This window comes from Mchenga conophoros, linkage group LG14 (genome assembly GCF_057382185.1).
Source record: "Mchenga conophoros isolate Kocher_MC1m ecotype Shallow Benthic linkage group LG14, M_conophoros_male_GT1.1, whole genome shotgun sequence".
NCBI classification, from domain to species: domain Eukaryota; kingdom Metazoa; phylum Chordata; class Actinopteri; order Cichliformes; family Cichlidae; genus Mchenga; species Mchenga conophoros.
In genome coordinates this window covers 30,297,076-30,319,649 of record NC_140539.1, presented here as the reverse complement: position 1 = coordinate 30,319,649, position 22,574 = coordinate 30,297,076, and the positions used below count along the sequence as shown (strand labels likewise).

Genomic DNA, 22,574 nt, shown 5'->3' with positions numbered 1-22,574 from the left:
TCCCGCAGTCTTTGTGCACACCGTTTCCTGGGTGGCATTTAGTGCTGACAGAATGCTAATCTGATGTTTTCCTGCCTGATTTAAGTGTTCATTAGGAAATTCTGCTGTTTTAAAGCCATTTTCCATTTGACTTTTATAGTCAAGTGTGTGTTTCTAAATGGAAATAACTGATCAGGTGAGGCTGTTCTAGAGCAACAGGGACACCTCTTTCGTTAATTAAAGCTGCATGGGGCTGCTGTAAACATCAGGAAAATAGGGCTGTATATCAGGCTTATTACCTAGATATGATCATCAGCATGGGGACTTTGTCCAGGGAAATCTCTTTTAGTCCGTCAAACAAAGGCTTTGCTCCCCCTAAGGCCACCTGTTCTATATACACACATCATGAGATCCAGAAGAAATTGTAGTCATAGAGAAGGTTAACAGCAAGAGAAATGGAGCAAAAGTTTTGGTAGATCTGCTATAACTCCAACTGGGACTTGGAATGTGCCTTTTTAAATTTCTGCCTATTTACTATTATATAAAAAGTGGAACATTCCCTTTGTACAGTAAAGAATCCTATCTCCCAATGTCCCCTAACAGTTTTTACCCAAATCATTACTTGGAATTGCAACAGACAGCAGTATGTTGGAAGCAAGAGGACCTGTAGGGATTATGAGGGTACAGGTGGGACAACATTAAGAGGAGATAAGGGAAAAACAGAAATATTCTTCCCTAAAACCACAATAGATGCTAAGGCAGTCTTACAGACCGTTATCAGGCCATCATCATAGCTTGGTTATCGTCCCACTGAATGGAAAGGTGGACCGAGACCATCTCAGCACTGTTTACTAGAATGTAGGCATGCAGGCAAACATTTTCTGATTAGTGAGCTTACATTCATAATGACTTGACAACCTAAAAATGTGATAGAGGAACTTTTTGTCACAATAATAACTGAATTTTTACTATAAATGAATTCAATATATAAAATATGCTTATTTTTTTGGAAAAATATACACCTTCTAATTAAATTAACTTTTAGAAACATTATGGAAAATTCAATTACAAAGTCTACTGTTACATGCAATATGTGTTGTCTCAATTGGAAGTGCTTCCAAGCAAGCCACTGCGGTTGCTTTCCACTCTCAGCCATGATATATAACATCCAGTTAAGTCTTCAATGTTAGACTCGATATGAGCAAATACACTAAACACATTATATTTGTGGTAGAATACTATTAAAAATTACTGTATAACACTGAAATCCTTTTTACATACTGAAATAATGGATCAGATGCATCTTTCAGCTGTGGTTTATTGATGTGGTTGGAAATTTTATTGTAAAGAAAAATATATAACACTGTCCACAGAAGGAGTTGTTTTTTTTTAAATGATTTTTGGTGTACACCGTTTTTCAGCTCCAACATTTCCAACAAGTTGTGATTTTTTTTTTTTTTTTTTTTAAATAAAAGTCTATTAAAATCAGCAAAATCATTGTGCTACTCCACTATATATAGGCAATGAGGGCAGCTTCTACAGGTGGATCCAAATCCCTAAATATTGCAATTTTCACTCAGAAAGAGCCTTAAAAATGGAGACAGGAAGCCTTCATCCTGCTCGCTTTTTCCTCATCGATTGTCTGCATGTCTGTGCCATTGTGCCTCACGGTGGCAGAAGCTAAAGTGATGGAGACAAAAGGCAGTTTGAGTATTAATTCAGCACTCACGTCTTCTTTCAGGATCTTTTCACATGCAAAGCACCGGGCTGCGCATTGGGCAGAAGGGGACGCTGACAATTACAGCCTCACATTGAGCCACCGTCAGAGACTCACTCTTCAGCCTGATTGACAAATGAAAGAGCTGAAATAGCTTCCATTTAAAATGGCCACTTGCCAGAATAGGGGGATCATCTCCAATATCTTGTCTCAAATGGGAAAGGGAAACGATGAGCGTGCATAGGAAATTGAGCTCACAATTCAGTACTTTACAAAGGCCATTCAGGCTACATGCACAGAATACCCAGTGGTACTGCAGAGGCTTTAAAGCTCAAATTCAGTGGAACATCAATTAAGACAGAGCAGCGACTTTAAGAGAGGATTTGCATCCAACTGTTCTTTCCCGCAAAACCAAAACATTTTCATACTTTTCCAACTCACCCACCCCCTGACAGATGCACAGATGAACATATACAAGGAGTGCATGTGGAACATAAACATACACTGATGAGTGAAAATTTCCTTTTCTATATGCCTGGAAATCCCTGAAATCCCTGCATGTGATTTCAGCAGGAACAAATAAGATGCTCATTGTCCCAAAAAGCACGTAGGCAGGCACATGGATTTCCAATCATGGGTGATGCTCAATTTGTCTGCCAGTCCTTCAATACATCTCCACAACTGAGTTCAGAATCCAAATCAACAGTTTGTAGAGACGGATGCCTATTGAGCTCCTCATCAAAAGTGAAACTGGAACGACATGACTCCTGTGTGAGTGAGAAATGACAATGTTTTCCTGTTGTGGCAGTGTTATATTTTACTGACCTTGAAAACTTTAATATCCTGTCATTACTGCATGCAACTATGCTAGATCCAAAAGAATAAAGCAAAAAAGCCAAGAGGAGTTTTCAATAGGCTGGACATTCAATGTAATCTAAACCAAAATCATAAAACGATAGCTGTGACTACATAGGAAACAAGGAAGCATGTGATTTTTGTAGTTTGTCTGCTTTCTTGATCATGACATTAAATTTAAAGACCACCCTTTGCAAGAATGCAATAATGTCTTCACACTGACTTAACAAATTCAACAACCTTGATGGGAAAAACTAGTAAAACAATGAGAAGCACACATGAACAAAAGCACATGAGAAATGCAATATGGCAAGAAAGAGTCTCACTGCTGAGTGCATGAGATGCAGGTAGCCGGAGCACAAACAACACAGGTATATAAAGAACAAGTACTTGTGTCTGAGAGCACAAACAGCTGCAGGGGAGTTCTGCGTGTTGCTGTAGGAGCACAAACAGGTTCTTTAATGGAGAGCGGGATGTGAGGAGAAATTCATTTGTGAGATGACACTCTCCCGTAGCCCCACAGCACAAACCCCATGAGAGGGATGTTTCAGCTCGGAGAATCAGGAGGGCGGGGGGGGGGGAAGCAGTGGGGTCGTGCATGTATGTATGTATGCATGTATGTATGTGTGTGTGCAGGTGTGTGAGAGAGGGCCAAACTTGAGGTATGAGGTGAAAAGATACAAAGGTGCCTGTGTCATGTCTCTGTGGAAATCAATAAAGTCTGCTGTATGCACAGCACACCATATCACGCGTGCATACAAGTGTACACACATTCGCAACTGGGGAGAAATAATGTATGAAGGAGCTGCATGTGAAAAATATGTGCAGCTACACTGGTATTGTACCATCTGGTACTATATTGCCAATTATATTTTATTTAAAACTCCTATAGGAGTCTAATAAAGAATAGACAGGAATATGATTTTTTCTCTCTCAAATGTGTCCACTGGAATGTTTCTGAATGAAATCATTAAGCCACAAGCTGAGTCATACTGTATGAATATTCAAGTGAAACACGTAGTGCTGCTTGAAGGATGTTCAAAATTAGATTAACAAATGCCTTAAACAAGGTTTCCCAACATTTAGTTAAAATGCCTGTGAGGTTGCTGATGTATGCGTGGCTGGTAATGGTTATAATTAGTCAGCATATTTTATGATGACATTACAGCTTCAGCCATTTCTGTTTATCTTGCTTAAAGTGCCGGAAATGGCTTGCACACACTTGGCAAAGCATGTGATATTAAAGTTTTTTGTAGTCTCATCATAGTTCACCTCTGCGCCTCTGTGGTATTTTATCTTTTGTTGCCTTAGAGGAAGTGTGACCTGAGCTAAATCTTACCTTCCCCTTGGACTAACTTTGTTACAGACCCATTCTTAATGGTAGGGAGCTGAGGTTCAAGATAAAGTCACACTTCATACGTGAGAAGCTATAGCAGAGGGTGTGAAATACAGAGAGCACTACTTCTAAGCTCAGAATATCAAATTTCAAGCCTGCGAGCAAAATATATTGCCAAAAATATGCTGGTTGTGTACAAAAACACCCTCCTTTCATTCACAGACACACAGCTCGATGGCAAAAAGAGAAAAGAATGATAATAAAACAAATGCCCAAATCTCCCACAGCAGATTTTTCATCATTAAATGATGGCCTGAGGGTGGAGGGAGTGTGATGAGGAAACACTGGCTTCTGCTCTGCTCTGTAATTAAATGGTGGCCGAATGAAGTGAGAGGCAGGGAGATGATAAGCACAGGGCTCTGTGCCCCAGGACAGAGGAAATGTGTCAGATGCTCCCAACAATATGGTTATCTGTGACCGAAAATGCTGTTTTGCAAAAAGAAAGATGGCAGACAGATTGCCGCCATTTCCTAATGGAACACTGGAGGCTCTTACACAGAAGTGCAAAAAAAAAAGGCATATTTACATGAAAAACAGAAAAAAAAAACCTCCGTCAACAATATATGATTTTAAATCCTCTCAATAAGACAATCAATAATAACATCAGATACATTTGGTTCAATTTTTACTCCCCGGGAAGCATAAAAGCAAAGACTTTGTTTTTCTGAACACAATTATTGCCATGTATCATTCTTAATGTTGCAACAGATTAAAAACACATGAATGTGAATGCACTAAAGACAAAAAAAAACATGGGATAGAAAGTGCAAAGGAAAATAACGCACGGCCACAGCACCACAATTTCAGATGACAAGACTGGGATCGGTTCGCTGAAATCAGTATGGACAGAGTTCAGAGGGAAAAATGAGCACTGGTGTCTTTGACAAAGCTTTTTAATATGTCTTAATGGAATGAATAGTGTCACTAAACTGTATTGTTTTAAAAAACATTCTATCACAAGAATTTCATTATATTAAATGCCAAGCGTTCAATCCTTCCTCTTCCTCCAATAACGCCATACTCTCTCTTGAGAAAGAAAAATGAAACAGTGGTGGTGAAACGAGGATTTTTCATCTAAATACAATTACTGAGCATTTTGCAAAGTGCTGTGAAAAGCAATCAGGAATTACTCTTGAAACTTGGCTAGGAGAGAAACAGACCTGGTTTTTAATGTCTGGGTATTTTATTCTGACTTTTTCATTGCTAAAAAGCTTTTCCTGCCCTTTGCCAAGCAGAGTGTTGTATCGCTGCCAGTCAGGTTTAGAATTCTTTTGATGGGGATTGAAGATGAACACAGTCATCCCTGAAAAAATGGCTGTGACTCCAAGAAGTCACGTGACTGATGCTGAAACTGGCGGCTTCATTTTTTTGGCGTTAGCCTCAAATTAAATCAGACATCAGAAACGACCTTCAAATATCTGCAAAGCCAATGTGCTGACTAGGATGCATCGGAGAAAAAGGCCAGTGATCAAGATTTATGGAGTGAGGCTACTCTGTGCGTCAAGAGTGATACATGTCTCATCAACGGTGAAATGAAATGTCAAATTAGTTTGTGTATGCAGGACAACTGTTTCAGCTCATCTACGCGGATGCTCTAACAGTAAACAAGATACAGAAACAAAACGACCAAAAACTGCAGTCAAATGAGATCCAGAGTGAGAGAAAGGAAGGAAAGAATGAGTGTCAAATAGGGTGCTTATAGCGCAGAACACTAATAAGGAGAGCGTCAGCAGGACAGTGGCAGCAGATCCATTCTCCTCCAGGCTTCATCTTGGCAGTACCTGTTATAAACTTCCTCTGCCGTCTCGCACAATTGGTTCTGTAATTTAAAAAGGTCAGCATGGCTCCTGTGTAATTCAGTACTCTCATGGTGCTGTATTAACCACATATTTAATCACCCTCGGGGTGGTGTGCAAGCTGAATATTGAATGTAAAGGGAAAGAGTGGGACCCACAATACACCACAGGGTCTGGCTCTCTCACCTGACAGAAAGCACTCACACTATGTGGTGGCACAGTTTAACCATGAACTTTGCTTAGTGTTTCAATTTTTTAATAGAAAAGCATTGGAAACCTGAATGTTTTAAGAAAAAATAGAAGGTCTCTGCAGGAAAGTTTGTTTCTAGTCACACAATGGATGAGTAAATTGAATCAGTATCTGTTGCACTTTGAGTGTAACAGATGTAATATCGTTTGTTATGGATTTCATTTGTCTAGAGAATCACATCAAAGAGCAGATTCACCAAAAACTGCTGTATGAAGAAAAGAAAATTCTCCTTTATGGGACATGCAGAGCCACACATACTATATATTGAATGTTTGCTACAGTACAATGTTAAAAAATCAATATAAAGAAGAAATTTAAAGTCAAACTGCCGATAAAACAGAGAAAAGCCTGTATCTGTATCTGCAGTAAATGGACTACACTAGATTCAAACCCTGGCCTGTACAAAAACTTTACGCCATATGGTTGCCTGATCAACCAAAACTGTAACTTTATTCAGTTGATATATAAGATACCCTGGAAATGGATTTGGCCTTTAACATGTCAAAGCTGTACCGTTAAAATTGTATTCTGTAGGTAATATTAAATAATAAAAGAAAAAAACCTACATCAATGTCTGAAGCCATATTTGACACAAATATATTTGCTTGTATGGTTATATCACACATTTTGCAATGGCCAACTGTGAGGTTACTAAAATTATCCTCCAACCCTTTCACCAGACACAGACAAGCTCATTATTTGTAACGTATGCAAAAAAACCCTCCAGATCATGTTCAGCAACAACTTTGTGTGAATTTGTGCTCGCTGAAACATCTGTGGATGGCAGCTACAGTACAGTAAAGATTACAGCATGTTTACACAAGTCAACTTTCTGTTGCATGCCAGTCAAATGTAACTTTTTTCATTAAAAAAATAACTTTATCCATTAACTGTATCGGTCTTTGAACACTTTCAAAACATGAGTGCCCTATACTCAGTCCTCCAACTGAATGCAGCCTCTCAGATCACAGATGGAGGACTGAAGATCATGCTAACAAGCTGTTCAAGCTATGCAGTCTGAAACAGTCGAGATCTGGGAACGTGAGATACACTGACACCCACCACCATGATATCCCCATCCACAGTGTTACAAAGAGTACTTCTTCCTGCACTGGCCCCGAACAATGTCACTGAGTGCAAATTACTAGCTGTAGAATCTTTTAGAGCAAACAAAATTTTTTATGGTGTCCTATTTTTTCCGCCAAAGTTAGATAGTACACATAATAATGGTGCATTACTCATGAATCAGACATGGTTAACAAAGAAGCTCTGAAAACCCAAATGATGAAAGTGCCCTAAATAAAGGAAACAGGGAGTCACTGCTTTCGGGAACAGCTGATATTTGCATTAAAGCAAGGAAAATAATAGCACTGTCAGTCATGAAGTATGTAAAGATAAAAAAAAATAAAGCGGCGCTTTGACATTTCTCTCTCATTGAGAAACACGGTCCTGGTGGAATTCAGCTTTCCTAAATCTAGACATTACTGAGAGCTGCCTTCCTTTGCTGACACATGTACAGAAGGTACAACCCATGACTTAGATCTTAGGTTAAGGTGAATTGCCACTGAAGCTAAACAACATAAGAAAGAATGCCTTACATAAGAAAGAATGTCTTTTTTCATATCTTTGTTCCTGACACAATTTTGACTTACAGATACTTCACCCGCCACTTAGAATTCTTGTGGGTATCACCTTGCATCTCTTCAGTGATAAGCTATAGAGATAAGTAAAAGCCCTTGGTATAGCACTCTGATGCCATCAGATTGTTAAGCAAAAATGTTTCGATTCAATCTTAATATAGCTCCTACTGCTGCCAGTCAGAGATCGTGCTCCAAGAGTGTGATTGAAAGCATTTCTGCCAAGGTAGCGATCCCTCATACACACACACGCACACGCACGGACACCATCACATCGGAGACCAGGGAGCTGCATACTGCCCTCTGCTTGACAAGTAAATTGCTTCCTAGATAGTGCTGGTGAAAGAAAATACAAAGAGAAGAAGGTGGTGGCGTGAGCATGGTTAAAGAAAATGAATGAGAGGTGAAAGGCAATAGAAAGAAGCAGAGTAGCCAGAATGAGAAGGTAACAGCAAGCAGTGAATGTGAAATGCTCTGCTAAGCAGGACTGCAAGGGCCTGTTGTCTTGCTGGATGAGAGCTGGGTGGAAAAAAGAGAAATCAGCATGGTGGAACTGAAATGACTGTCAATTGCGGTGACAAAAGCACATAGTGTGGGTGGTTCACTTATCTCAAACAGGGAGACATTTCAGTAAAATGTCACAGGTTAGAAAATCAGTCATGTAAAAACAACCATATCTTAAAGTCTTAAAGCAAACAAGACATGGAACAATTTTGATTATTTATCTCATAGACAGATAAGAAAAGAAATCTGTAAAAGTCAACAGACCAACTTTCAGATATTGATGACAGAAGCCAGTGAAGTATTCATTTAGCAATCTGTGGGTTATTTCAATCTATTTCCCACTGTAAAAAATGAAATAAAAAATAAAAAATCAATTTTTAATAACTTGCAATTTTCAAAGGATGTGAAATCCTTTGGTGACCTTGTGAACTTGAACTTTTTATCAGAAACTACAGAGTAATTCACTTACTCAGTCAAAACTAAGACTTGAAAAAGTTCACCTCCAAATCGCATACACTACAAAAACAACTCCTAATACTTGAATTCATGTGCTTTCCAACCATGCAGCTTCATGGCATCCATTTCCATGCAAGAAGATCCTGCAAATGTAACATGTTGCTGGTCTAGTACTTTTGTCCATATAGTGCATGTATTCAATATATGTACATATATGTTGTCAGGGATCTTCAAAATAACGTCATCAAACATGTAGAGGACTCCTAAAGAAGTTGATAATAATGATCAGCGGAAGGATAAAGTGTTAGTAACATCTACAGTATACTTTGGACACATATAATGAACATAACTGAATGGTGGCTGGATGTGCAGCCCCCACCACAGCTGGTTTTTCTTTAATTCCTATGATTCCTATGACTCTGCTTTATTTCATGTACTTTACTTGTACATCAAATTCCCAAACAAGTTCAAGAAAAATTGTTTAAAACAAGATCATCTTACTGGCATAACTTTAGAATCTCTATATCTGTTTTACTGTCCATCTAAGGTTTCTGTGTATTTTGTGTCTTTGTAACCCTTCCATTCTGTATTGTATTGTTTTACAAACCCAAGAAGAGGGAAGAGGTGGGTAAGGTGTAAGTTATTTTCATACTGACAAGCAAAAGTAAGTTCATAGCAGTGCAAAATTAAAATTTTCTGAATATTAGTGTGCTCAAGCCACGGAGGGCCGTTACAAAGTAGTGTACTTCTTTATTTTGTTGTTTGGCAAATCAGGGACTTTTCTAAATATTCCACAGGTACAAGTACCTTTCAGTGAATCAGGAACAGTTGTGCAAATAACTTGAGGTTTAGAGCTGCAAACGCTTTTACTTGTTGTAAAAAATGTCACCAAGAAAATTACTTTGTGCCAAAAAAAAGTTGGCAAAAAAAAAGTTATCTTAGCTCCAAATGATTCAGGATTTAAGTCCCATGTCAACAGTAAGTCACTAAAGCTACAAGAGCGGTGTCAAGCATACAATAAGTCAGACAGCCGTTGACTGACAGACAGACACAGACAAACCATGACGATGGAGGCAGACCATGAAGTCTTGATCACTGATGAGCTGACAAGCACGTGCTGAGAAACATGTCATGTCTTACCTGGGATTAAAGGAACCTCTTGACCCCAAGCCAGCCTGAGGAGGACCATAATGAAGAGGGGCGTGGCCCCTGACCATGTGCCACGCATAATGATGCTCACTGTCCTGGCATCACTTAAGGTCAAACTGAAAAAACAGATTAAAAACAAACAGTTAAACATCGGTTATATAGCTGGGAATTCTCTCACACATGTAAATACCAACCGGAAAGAAAAAAAAAGTTGTGTAATGCATAAAATTTCCTACTTCTTACTTTCAAGAATCATAATACACAACGCAGCTCTCACATCTAAATGACTCACAATCTTTTAATGAGTTCCTTCACGTTGTAATTCAGTGTCATTCCATAATTTTTTGTCAGAAGAGAGTTCAGTCTTGCTAACAATGCCAAGAAGGCTACAAATCAACTTTCCTTGTTGCAAAACTCTGACCTAGCATCTTATTTTGTTCACAACACAACAGAAGTCTGTGTCAAATTGATTTCAGACGCGGGAGCCAAGATGTCAGAGTTTAGTGGTGTGTGTGTGTGTCTGAGAGAGAGAGAGAGAGAGAATGCTGCCCTACTGAAATCACCTGCACATAGTGACAAGGACCGTCTGTGGCATGGAAATAAATCGGAGGATTCTCCAGATCAGCCATCTGTGGAACAACCTGGTCACCCTTGTTTGATTACATCCAGCAGGCCAGGCAGCCTTGACTGCTTCGTTTCTTGGTCTTTCAGACTTCCCTCCCTGCGCTGTGAGGCAGTATGATTTTCTCTTTACAGCCTTTTTTCCAGGCATGACATACTCCTTGAGTTGGATATGCTTCAACAAAAACATGATGGACATGCTTTATCAAATATTTCAAGGCACCACAGCAGTGACTGAGTCTCTACAAGCATTGGATCATTTATAATGATGATTTACATTACCATTCCACAACAACCAGTGGAATTCAACATATGTTGCAATGACAGTGAATTTGGCACTGCTATGAAAACTTTCTGGTTTCATATTACTTAATTCTTCCAGACTTGCATGTCTTTTAATAACGCACTAAATGGACCATGTATTTGCCACTTATCATGGAAGCTTTTATGTCATTCTTTTCCTCACAGCTGCATCGATTTAGTCTTGCACCTCTTTTATTTCCTGGCTTTTGAATGAGATAAGTCACTGAAAAGTCTCTCTGTTAGATCTCAACGTTGGGGTTGCACCAACATGTGTTTTCATTACTTTATTCCTTCAGTGTCACAGCAAACTCTAATAATTATTTGTTGTATTTGCACATTTGTTTCCATATGACAATCATTTTCCTGCCTAAATGTCTTATAAAGTCCCAGTTGTTGCATTCACTACTCATGGCCATGTGAATCCATACCATACTAACAGTTTCCTTGAAGACTAGCAGGCTAGCATCCCCCATTATTGTTGATAATTGTGTCAGATAAACACTGCATCTTCCTCTTGCAGGCAATCTGATAAATACCCAATTACCAGTAAGGAGATGGCTGTGACAAGTCAGCATCAGAGGTCTTTGGTTTGGGAATGGCATTGGGAGGACCCCCTCAACCCTCCATCAAGTAGGGAGCTGGATTCATAATTCAACTCATCACAGTGTTCCATTTGATTGATGAATGGACAAATTGGAGATAAAAGAAGATTTATTTGAGCCCTACCTCCTGGAAACTACAAACACACATAAGGATGCATCACAGTCCAATCATTGACTATTGCTCAGGACTCATTATTAAACCTGCTTCCATCAAAGGGAATGCACATGTTTCGCTAGACTTGTTTCAGCGCCTTCGACTTTGTTCACTACAGATTCAGTTCGGGAGGAATGAAAGGACTTTATTGTCTCTTTTTATCTGACTCAATGACTGCTGAATGGATTCAAGCCAATTAATCAGGCACTGACAAGCAGCATTGCTGCTGGCTCAGTGACCAACTCCAACAAAAGACGGGAACCATCAGCAGAACAGTCGCTGCCCACAAATTGATTTCTGTAGGCCTACAAAACCGAGGCAATGCCAACTCAACAGGAATCACAACCTGTGGGTGAAATATTATCGAACATTAAGGAACAAAGACATATGTTTTTCTCAACTTGCAAGTATTTCGTGATGAATTAAGAAAACACAAAATCCATGTGAACTATCCATGAACCTGGAAATTCTCAGGTGAAATGTTTAAATACAGGACTGGCAAATAACTTTCGGGAAAGCTAAGTGGAGACCTCTGGTTATAAGAATGAACTTCATTTTACCTCTGACTGGGACTTCTACTTTTCATTGCTTAATCCTTTTTTTTCTTTCATCTTCTACTTCTGATACTAACTGCACACTAACCAACAGTAAAGCAGCTTGGGAAGCAAAAGCACCGAGGGACAGCATTGGGGATGTATTGGCTGAAAAGGCTGAAACTGCCGTTGTCGAGTGCAATCAGCATAACAACAGACAAATAAGCTGACAATTACTAAAGGCAGTTATTTGCCAATGTTTGTTTATTGTAATGCATCAGTTTTATGCTTATGTTTAAAGATAGTGTAATAAAAAGCCGAAAGACTTCAAGATTTCAAAGAATCAGCCCAACTGGTATGACATAAACAAATACAATAAATGCAAAACATAAAGTTAAACTGTGACATAAATGCATGGTATCATTTTGCAATAACTATTTGAAAGATTAAATTGTAAAGACTTCTTGTAAAGTACTGGTTTGAGTGTACAAGCAGAAATTAGTTTTCTGTTCGCATTTTCTCTTCAACACTTGTTGATCACGTGATATAGTTTGGGAAATGTCACTAACCATAAAGATGCCCCATTCCACACTTTTTTAGCTCATGGATCACTTTATGCCAACTACCATAATTTCATCCATTCTTAGAGATTAGATGACATAAAGCACAAAAACATTAACACAAAAACATTGTGGTTGATGGTTCGATCTCTGGCTGCTCTAGTCTGTATGTCAAGTATCCTTGGGCAAAGCACTAACACCAGTGCATTCATTGGCATCTGATTTTGTGTGAATGTTAGATAGAAAGCATTTGAGCACAGAAAAAAGTGCTTGTATGAATGGCATGTTGTATAAAGCACTTTGAGTACTCAGGTAGAGTATTTAATTTAATAGTTAATATTTAAATCTGACGTTTTCTTGTTATTTTCTATCCAGAATAAAGTTTATTGCTAAATACTCTACCGACGTGCTTCTTTACCGTCTTTCTTACAAACAAACACTGCTGATATGCTCACGCTGTTTTAAATATCTGGTCACAATTTGTCCCCAATTTGAAGAGAACCTAAAATTTCAAATACTGACAAGCAATATTATTTTGGTGACTTTGATCAGAAAGCTCTTAGTCTTTAACCACAGGGTTAGCAGTTCCATTATAGACCCTGGCCTCTCCAGTATTAATGAGTATTTCTATTTGCCACTGACCCTACTTCTGAAATGCATCCGATGCCCTTCACAGCCTCATCTTAGCTGAGTGTGAGTGGAATATTGCTGAAAGTTAGCCAAATAAAACTGGATATTTTCCAACATTAAGGTATTTTTAGGATTAAATCGGTACCTTTGTTTCTTCCGTGTTCCTTTGCCTTGCAGGACCAGAAAGATGATAGTCACATGCAGGTTTGTTTTTTAGAACACAGCAATAACAATTACCCACCACTGGGACAAAAATATCCACAGGGTTTGTTAACTCAGACTGCTATAGCTTCAGCAGTTAGAAATAAAATAGATAGAAATGCCTTTTTGCATGAAATATTGACTGTAGATGTCATTTATTTCTGAAATGTATTCCTCACTATTTAAAGAAATCACATTTTCTTTTCTTTTATCACTTTCTCTGAATATTTTGGCACACCTGGAAATGGTCAAACAGATTTGAGAGTAGGTCAAACAGTATTATAAGTATTAAATAAATCTTATATTATAAAAGTTCTGTGCTTTTTCCTGCTCAATAATAAAAAAAACTGCTTTAGCGATTCATTGACTACATTTTTTCTTAGATTCAGATTCCAGAGTTAAGGATTAGTGCACCATGTGCTATATATATCTATAAAAGACTTGAATCATATGTACAGTAACTGGTACAACAATAGCGACCCAAACAAAAGCGCATGGGAATCACACTTTAATGAACAATGAGCTTCAGTTCATAGCAGTCCATTTCTGATTTGGTGAAATGTGCATAAACTGATAAAACCTACTGTATCGGAACAGGTTACAATGAATGAGTGAAAAAAGAATACATTTACAGTACATGTGCAGTGGTCATCAATACCATTAAGGGGATTTGCTGCTTCTGTACATACACCTGCAAATCTCATTAGGTGTGGTTTATCATGCTGTGCCATGTCAGCACTGTATTTTGATGAATAGTCCCTGTGCCTCTCATGCACTCCGTTCTCTGTGTCACCATGTCTTCTCCTTTCTCATAAAAATGCCAACACTGGATTAAGGATCTCACATTCACATTATGCTCCTTCACTTCATTACAATAAACGGATTAACCTGCCTGGGTGGTGGAAAGTGATCGGTAGGGAGGGTGGATGACACGTGGCTGACCTGTCCTTCCTTCTTTGTGTAAATCATATCTCTCATGCTCCTCCAAGACCTACTACCAATCTTCCACACTGCTGTGGGAACCACAGTGCAGACAGTGGCAACATTCAGGGACGAGAAACAAATCTGCAGCCATTAAGACGCCCTGCAGTTGACTTACATAACAGCATATGCTCCATCCATTCCACCGGGAGAGACCCGTCTTCACTGTCCCACTTTCTGTTCATTGCTACTGTATGTCATGTAGTGAATGATCATTTGGATTTGTTTTAATGGTGGAAGCTACTAGCCTAGATGGAGGTTTTTATTCTGGTATAGAAAAATTAGACAATAAGCAGATCCAATTTAATAAGCATCTCTTTGTCTAGAACCGGGAAGTTGATGCAGATAGAAGAAAAAATAAAACTCAAATCACAGCTGAAGCCACTCCAGTATCTCTCCGGAGATGAGCTTGGTAACTTGGCTTCCTTATAGTGACCTGTCTTCTCATGAATGTGATCTTTAAAAAATTAAAAGCTTATTATTTCCTGGAGTGAGAAGCCAAGCGCATGGCCCCCAGCCCCTTCACTAGTGATGATGGATTAGTCCTTAGCCTGCACTATGGACCTGTCCCCACTGACTGCACAGCGAGTGACGCCACAGGCCTAAGTGCCTGCTATCAAGATGCCATCTTTGACAACTCTTAATTTATTTGAATAAAGGCTCCACCATTTCTTTAAAGGACAATTCCATTATTTCAGGATACAGATGGGTGGTTCTTTGATTTTTTCGAAGTAGTATTACCATAAAAACATCCAATCCTATTTAGTCCTATTACTCCATGTGGACATATTTTTAAAAGCTGGGCAAAGTGCTTCTTTCTGTAAACAGAAAACATACATTTGTTTTCTAATATCAATAAAACAGGCCTTTAGTTAATACAAACTTAACTTTATTCCTTTTGAGTGACTTTAGACCATGATTGGGAGATTGCAAAAGCTGTTACTCGGTGAGAAATGTCTCTCAGTGAAACAGTATTATTGAAGTCAGAGAGCACCAGGGAGCTATAGGTTCTGTGCTCAGGTTCAGTGTCCACAAGCTTAAAGTAGCCGAGGTTTTCGCATTATGGGCCCATTCTTATGTGTCTGAACCATTTTCCCAGGGTCAGCATCATTTGGACGACTTACAGCGCAATTTGTCTGCAGTGATTGGGTCTGCCTGGGTTTGAACAAAAGCAGTCAGCCTGGCTATTGTGTCCTTTTGTGTCCCATATGTCAGAAGTCTGCTACACAAACAATGCAGCAACTGCCAAGAGCACAACAGTCATTATCGGCTGCAGAATCGCTGTCATTATCCTGCTGCAATCATAACTCTAATTACAAAAGTTGCTATGTAAGCAGGTAGATTATGCAATGTTAATTACGCGTGCACAATGCGGCAAGCGTATGTTCAAATGCCACTCTCTATTATGCCCCGCACAAAAGCAGCACACGTTTTACCCTCTGCCACATGCAAAGCAACACCGAGTCCCTTGATGGCCGGTTTAAGCACTCACAGTAGAGTCGCAGACCTCTGGTCATTAACAATATCTTATTAATAGTTGCTATTAATCATCCCTAACTATATTTTCTGTAAGAAACTAAAAATGATTAATTGATGGTCTTCATCCCACAAACTGGTCCATCTCATTACTCAGACTCACCTACATTGGATATCAGCTGGATGAAGATGAGCTGCAGGCATTTTCCAATTTAATTCACAACCAGTTCCCACATACTGCATACAGATTTGTAATTAACCTCTCACCAAACACTCTCAGATTTAACATCTGTCACATCCACCATATGACAGGCACAGAAACAAACTGTTAGATATAGAAATATACATATAAAACTGATTAAAATGTCACACAGGCAGGTTTACAACTGCACTAAGCTTACTTTTCAATTCCAGGCTAAACACGGTTGAAAAATGTGTGTTAATAAAATCTCAGAGATTTTATAGACAAAAGCTAGACAGTGGACGGTTTTCCTAAAGCAGAGCATGGGGTTTTTTGCATTAATCATCATGAGGGTGCACTTTCCCAACCCACTCTGGCAAATTAAATCCTCAGAATAATATCTCCATCATTGCTGTATTTCTATGCTCTGTCACAAGCATCTATCTGGGTTTGGAAAGGAGTGCAGCAGAGCCTGCCAACTCAGAAAAACCTGAAACCAAGGGGCAATAAAAAGTGACATCAGCAATGGGAAAGTTAATAGTGTGTTTCAGATGCACTTTCTGGAGGACAGGAGTAGCAGAGGTTTCATTTACTGTAAGTGACAGTGGCTGACAATCTCCTTCTGCCTTCCATATGCCCTTATGAATCTCAACCCGCTCTGTGTAATAACCTATAAATAGATAAGGCTTCTGGGGGGAGGGGGGGTTCTTTGACAGTTTATAATGTCTGGACATATACTGCATTTACAGTTTGTGTACAGATCATTGTAACACCTTGTTTTTTCTATTCATCTATTCACTGTGATGTCTGATTGAAACCGGGCTGCAGTTCCCTGTGGGGTTGTATGGTGTAAGAAGTGTCACAATGGTGGTTGTGTAAGACTACTTTTTTTTAACTTCAGAGGTCTGTTTCTAACTTTACAGAGCTCATTTCAGCACAGCTGTCAGAGAATGCCTCAAGCTGAATAAACAGAATACAGAACCACGAAGGCAGACTGAAGACAACATGACTCCAGGCGTCTGTTTGAAATTGGGCCACAGGCACATTTTCTTCTGTTTCCTCCATGCTACATGTTCTCTTTCTCATTTATTAGCCAACATAACTCTTGCTGCCTCTGTAGTGAATTATCATGTATCATTTATCTTTACAGACCTAGTTAAGCTTTTTGTCATAACAGTATGATGTAAGACAGTTAATCCTGAAAATAAATAGGGTTCTTGTATACAACACAGCAATCTCTAATACAGCTTTATGGACTCCATTTTGCAATACTGCTCTAGGCCTGTATTTATCAAACTGTTAAGAAAACTTTATAATGTTTTACTGAGCAAAAGAAATAAATAAAATTGAAGAATAAGAAGCATTTATCAAATGACTTGATAAAGCGTAAGAGGAGCAATTATGGAATGCATGCTCAGTAAGTGTCGGAAAAAATAATGATACAGCAGTATCTTCTACAGGTTTCTGTTATGATACGTTGTCTTTCAGTATTTGACTTACCAGAGTCACTATTCCTTATCTCTATTATCAAATGAACGAGGTAAAGTAAACAAAAAGTAACTAACTAAGAGAAGAAGAAACACAGAATAAGACAAATCAGACAGCAAATTAACTAAATTATGTGCCAATTTAATGACAATAAATAATACAGTACACAATTCATGCACGTTTAGGGTATTTTTTTCTCTTACATATTGGATAAATCTTAGATGACTGTTGTATATGGGGTATGGTATAAAAATGTCCTGCCCTGTTATTGTCATTATTGTGAGCAGAATATTGTAGCAGCATTGTATTATATGTAACTGAATCCCACCCCATTGTACAGAGCAGAAAAAGAGGAATTTATGCTTCTAATTATACTTTACTTATTATACTTATTATTCTAGTTTATTTAATTTATTCTCCAGTTGAGTAAAAAGTAGCTCTTTGAAGGACACCCTCTGCCTGCTATGCAATTTTATTTTGTAAACTTAAATCATAATTCTAGCATATGTACTCATCTTGAACATCTGTTTCATAGAACACAGGAAGAGAAACAAAGGGATTTTTTTTAAATCTCTCTTTGCTGGGACCTAGATTTTAAATAGGTGACTTACACCTATACAGTTAAGGTAGGATTTGGCAGATGTGGGAATCCTAACTCTCCAGCAGAGTTGGAGCTGAGCTGTGCTGCTGCTATTTGTGTTAGCCAACTAAATTTAACAACCTATAAGTAGATGGTGTGCAGTCATCATAGCTAATTTGCTACTCAGTGTAACCCTAACATTGACCATGAACATCATAGTCACTTCGCACCAGTGGAACATTGTGCATTACTGTAAACTTCACCAAAATTTTGCAAATTAATCATTATATCCTGTCTTAAACGTCGCAGCACTGCCAGTCACCCAAATAGCATAGTTCAGTTTGTTTTGCAGGACTTTTCACAATATGAAATAAATAAATAAATAAATTTTACTTCAGCAACACATCATGAATTCAATAACATTCTCGGATAAATAAGGACATTCTTAGCAAGCTTTATAATCCCAGTTTATTAAATGTCACTGAGCAGTCCCTATCTCTCTTCTTCCTCTCCTGCTTTCTTTCATCCTTCTCCATCTCTAAGTAAAGCTATCTCACATTCCTTTCTCTCCCTGAGAAATACAGCAGCTGTACCTTTAGCTGGCAGACACATGTGACAAATTGCATGGATACAATTTGCGTGTGTGATTAAATTTGCTAAGCGTTTCAAAATGTTGCATTTGAAATTGCCTGCCACTTAAAAAAAAGTTACTCTCTTTATACTGGCTTTTTCTCTGTAGTGCTACCTAGATGCTGAAATACTGTGAGTCCTCATTGTTCCAGATCATTCTGGCACAGTCTATCCTCAGAGTATAGTGCAATGATGCATGAATTATATAATCTTTGCCATTTTCATCGCTTCATTTGCATTTAGCAGTAATGGATACACCAATGGAATTGCATTTCATGTTTTATTTTTGCCTCCATTTAGCTCCAAACCAGTTTGATTTGACTTACAGCTAAGACAATAAGCATGTTATGAAAATGTAAGTACAGAAATTAGTACTGAGAAAGTACCTAAATTTGTGTTAAAATGTAGATAATAAAAGTTAAAAGTTGAGAAAAAAGCAAATATTCAAGTATAGCTACTGAAAATTCTGCTTAAAGTAAGAAAGTATTTGCACTTCATTACTATCAGTTTCTATGTTTATCCAATCACATGGCAGCAACATAGTGGTTTTAGGGATGTAAACTTGAGTACGATGATCTGCTGAATTAAAAACTGAGCATATTGTGGAAATCTGAAATAAATCGAGCTACACAAACTTTGTAGGTCTTTGTAGGTTTTTAATTCGCCTTAATAAAAGGTCTCTAATGACGATACAGGGTAACAGTAGTTTGCTTGGCTTTTGACGGACAATAAAGATAATCACAGATTCATTTATAGCAACATATTATCCACGCACCGTTGTCACAGAATACAGTCAGAAGATTCCATGCAAATTATAGCTTGAACAGTCGAGTATGTCTTTTATTAAAAGATTACATAAAGACAAAACATGGTGCTATGGAACCTTCATTCATCCAGGTCAGCTTATCACAGTAAAGGGCAGAATGTTGGGGGAGAAAGATGACTTTAAATGTAGCATATTTTTGATGCCAGAATGACTGGTTGGAATATTACAGGAACTGCTGATTTACTGGAATTCAATGACACAACCACCTAGGGTTTACAGAAAATGGTCTGAAAAAGAGAAAATATCCAAATGGCAGCAATTCTCTTGGCAAAAATATCTTGTTGAGGTGAGAGGTCAGATAAGATTTGATTAATGGGAAGACAACAGTAACACTTGTTGCAAATAGAGTATGCAGAAAAGCATCTCTGACATTGACATTGAGTCTCAATGGGACTACCCATATAAATAAAGGTTAAATGAATTACATAAAAAAAACAGCAGCACAAACCTTGAAACAGCTGGGCTACACCAACCACACCAGGCGCCATTCCTACCAGCTAAGCGCAGGAAAATGAGAATACAATTTAAATGCGCTCCCCCACAAATTGGGCAATAGAAGATTGGAAAAGTGTTTCCTGTTCTGACAAGACTCCATTTATAGTGCCACATTTTGATCACAGGGTCTGAATCTGGTGTAAAAGACATGAAAGTATGGACACGTCCTACCATCTATAAAGGGCTAAGGCTGGAGTTAGTGGTATAACAGTATGAGGGATATTTTTGGCACATTTTGATTCCTTAGTATTAGTGACAACAGACCACCCATCCCTCAATGATCATAGTGAACCCATATTCTGATGGCTGTTTCCAGCAGGATAACATGTCATGTCACAAAACTCAGACCATCTTAAACTGCTTTCTTAAATGTGACATTTAGTTCATTGTATACTATGGAACCTTTCATCTATACAGGTCGGTGTGAGGTTGTTACTGTACATGCTGTAATGTTTCCAGCACCTTGTTGAATCTATGCTATGGAGAATTAAAGCAGTTTTGAAGGCAAAACAGATGATTCTAATGTTTATAAGTCATAATGATTACAAGACGGCCCCGATCTCAAGAAACTGATACTGTAAATCCATCTTTAAAATGGACCAGCTGTGAAATGGATACAGTTCTTTCCTCCCCTTTCAACATTCAAACCACTGGCCCTGACAATTCATAGTGGTAGACTTTCATGCTCCAGCAAACAGCAGACAAAGATCAAATGTGTGATATGAGACATGAAAACTATACAGGGATAAACAGCAGCAGCTGCAACGACTGCCACAGAGCAGGAAAGAGAGGAAAAATCAGGTAGATAATGAGAACACAGTGGGTTTGCACTGCCTTGTTGCTGACAGACAGGAGCAGTGGTCCTGAACATGTACGTGGTTCAACAAGGCTCCGACATGGTGAGCCTTTCTCCTTGGGACTGTCAGCCTTCAGCCGAGCACATCATCTCTCCATGAGGATTTCAACACATTAGCCTAAGCCGGGTGCACAGATAGTAACAACAGAGAGTGTATCGTCGACAGGCAGGCACACAGTACCCAATTAGAGCTATCACACACACTGTAATTAGCAAGACTGACTGATTTCAGTTTGTGTAAAATGTATTCATATTATCCAGATTACAAATAAGCACATTCATCTAATTAGCTCACGTAGCTCACAAGCTTAATTAAAGTTAATGCATTATGATACTCCAAAATCCAGAGATTACAATGCTCCAAGGTTCTAGTTAATTAGAGTATTCACACACTGACAGGCAGTGATCCCAGCCTCCTTTTCCCTTAGTCAATTAAAACAGAGGGTCAAAGTGGACAAAAACTTTGTTTCTCTTGTTTTTGAGGTTTTTCCACAAGCATCTGGTAAATGTAATGTGCTCAGAGAAATGCTTAACAGACTCTTCTTTTGTCAAAATATGCTTTTTCTGTTTCAAACTTTTTGTCTTTTTCTCCACAAAGTGACACTACCAGGTAAATCAAACTGGCAATTACAGAGTCCTACCTTAGAGTCAGGTTATGAAAATAACTGACAAAATCAGATTCATGCCTCTTCATTTATCTTTACAGTGGCAGTCAAATAGAAAGAAGACTGAGCTGAATATTCATTGACTTTCCCACTACTCAGAGTTCACTTTGCACTTACATGCTCTGCAAAGCTGCATTAACATAAAGTCTCTTATAACAGTATTGCAATGTTAGCAGGCCTGCTTTGTTACGGATGGTACTTTAAATTTGAAAGAAAAGTGCCAGTGTTAATTTGTTGATAGGGCAGGGTATTAAATCTGAAAGTGCTAAAAACACAAGCTCTTTAAATGTTGCCCTTGTTAGTATTAGCCTCGTCCTCTCAAGTGTAGGTATCACCTGCTCTACTAAATCAGACACCTACAGAAACACATGCTGGCACACACCTACATCTCCAGTGTATTTTATCATTTGAGTGCATACAAGGACAGAGACATCAAAAGAATTCATTTAAAATGCATCTCAAGTTCCATTAATAGGCTGTCAAGAGAGAATTACGATATGGACAGAACATGGGTTTTTAAAAGTAGTAAAAACTCTTTCTTGGTCAACTTTTTTAAAAGTTTTCTTTCTGAAGGCAATTGGGAAGATCAATATCACCTCAGATCTGGGGTGTTAAACATATACTGACTATGGTTGTGATCTAAACAGTCAGTCCTTAAATCTCCTTTCTCTGTCACACAAAGCCATTTAGCTCTCATTGTTCATGTGTGTCCCCCCCACATTCTTTCCTAACCCAAACTGTTTGAGGTACACTGTCTTCAAGTCCCTGCTCAAGGGTGAATTATTGTGTTAATGTTATTCTATAAAGTGCCAGAAGATGACTCATGATTTGGCACTTTCTTTTTTTTAAAGATGAATTAAACTGAATGAAAAGTGAGAAATATGAGACACTTTAAAATTGTCTCCTGCAGAAAGTGAATGCTTCCTGATGAATTATACGTAATTAAAAATACGTAACAATACAAAAAAAATAATCTCCACTTAACTCCACAATGCCATCAACAAATGAACAAGTTTTCACCCCTTTCTATCAGCAGGTCATTTTTCTAAAACC

The 22,574-nt window shown here is 38.4% G+C and overlaps 1 protein-coding gene across 3 annotated transcripts in view; it reads right to left on the bottom strand.

Annotated features, from left to right (window-relative positions):
- robo1 (roundabout, axon guidance receptor, homolog 1 (Drosophila)) overlaps positions 1-22,574 on the bottom strand; it is a 222,750-nt gene that overhangs the window by 188,310 nt on the left and 11,866 nt on the right. For 2 of the 3 annotated variants that reach the window (XM_085243902.1, XM_085243903.1), the window contains exon 1: positions 9,731-9,914. In XM_085243902.1, coding sequence (XP_085100028.1) covers positions 9,731-9,890 — 160 coding nt within the window. In that variant the 5' untranslated portion in view covers positions 9,891-9,914. Of the gene's footprint in view, positions 1-9,730; positions 9,915-22,574 lie in introns of those variants that run through there. The other variant, XM_085243904.1, reaches the window with a different exon arrangement.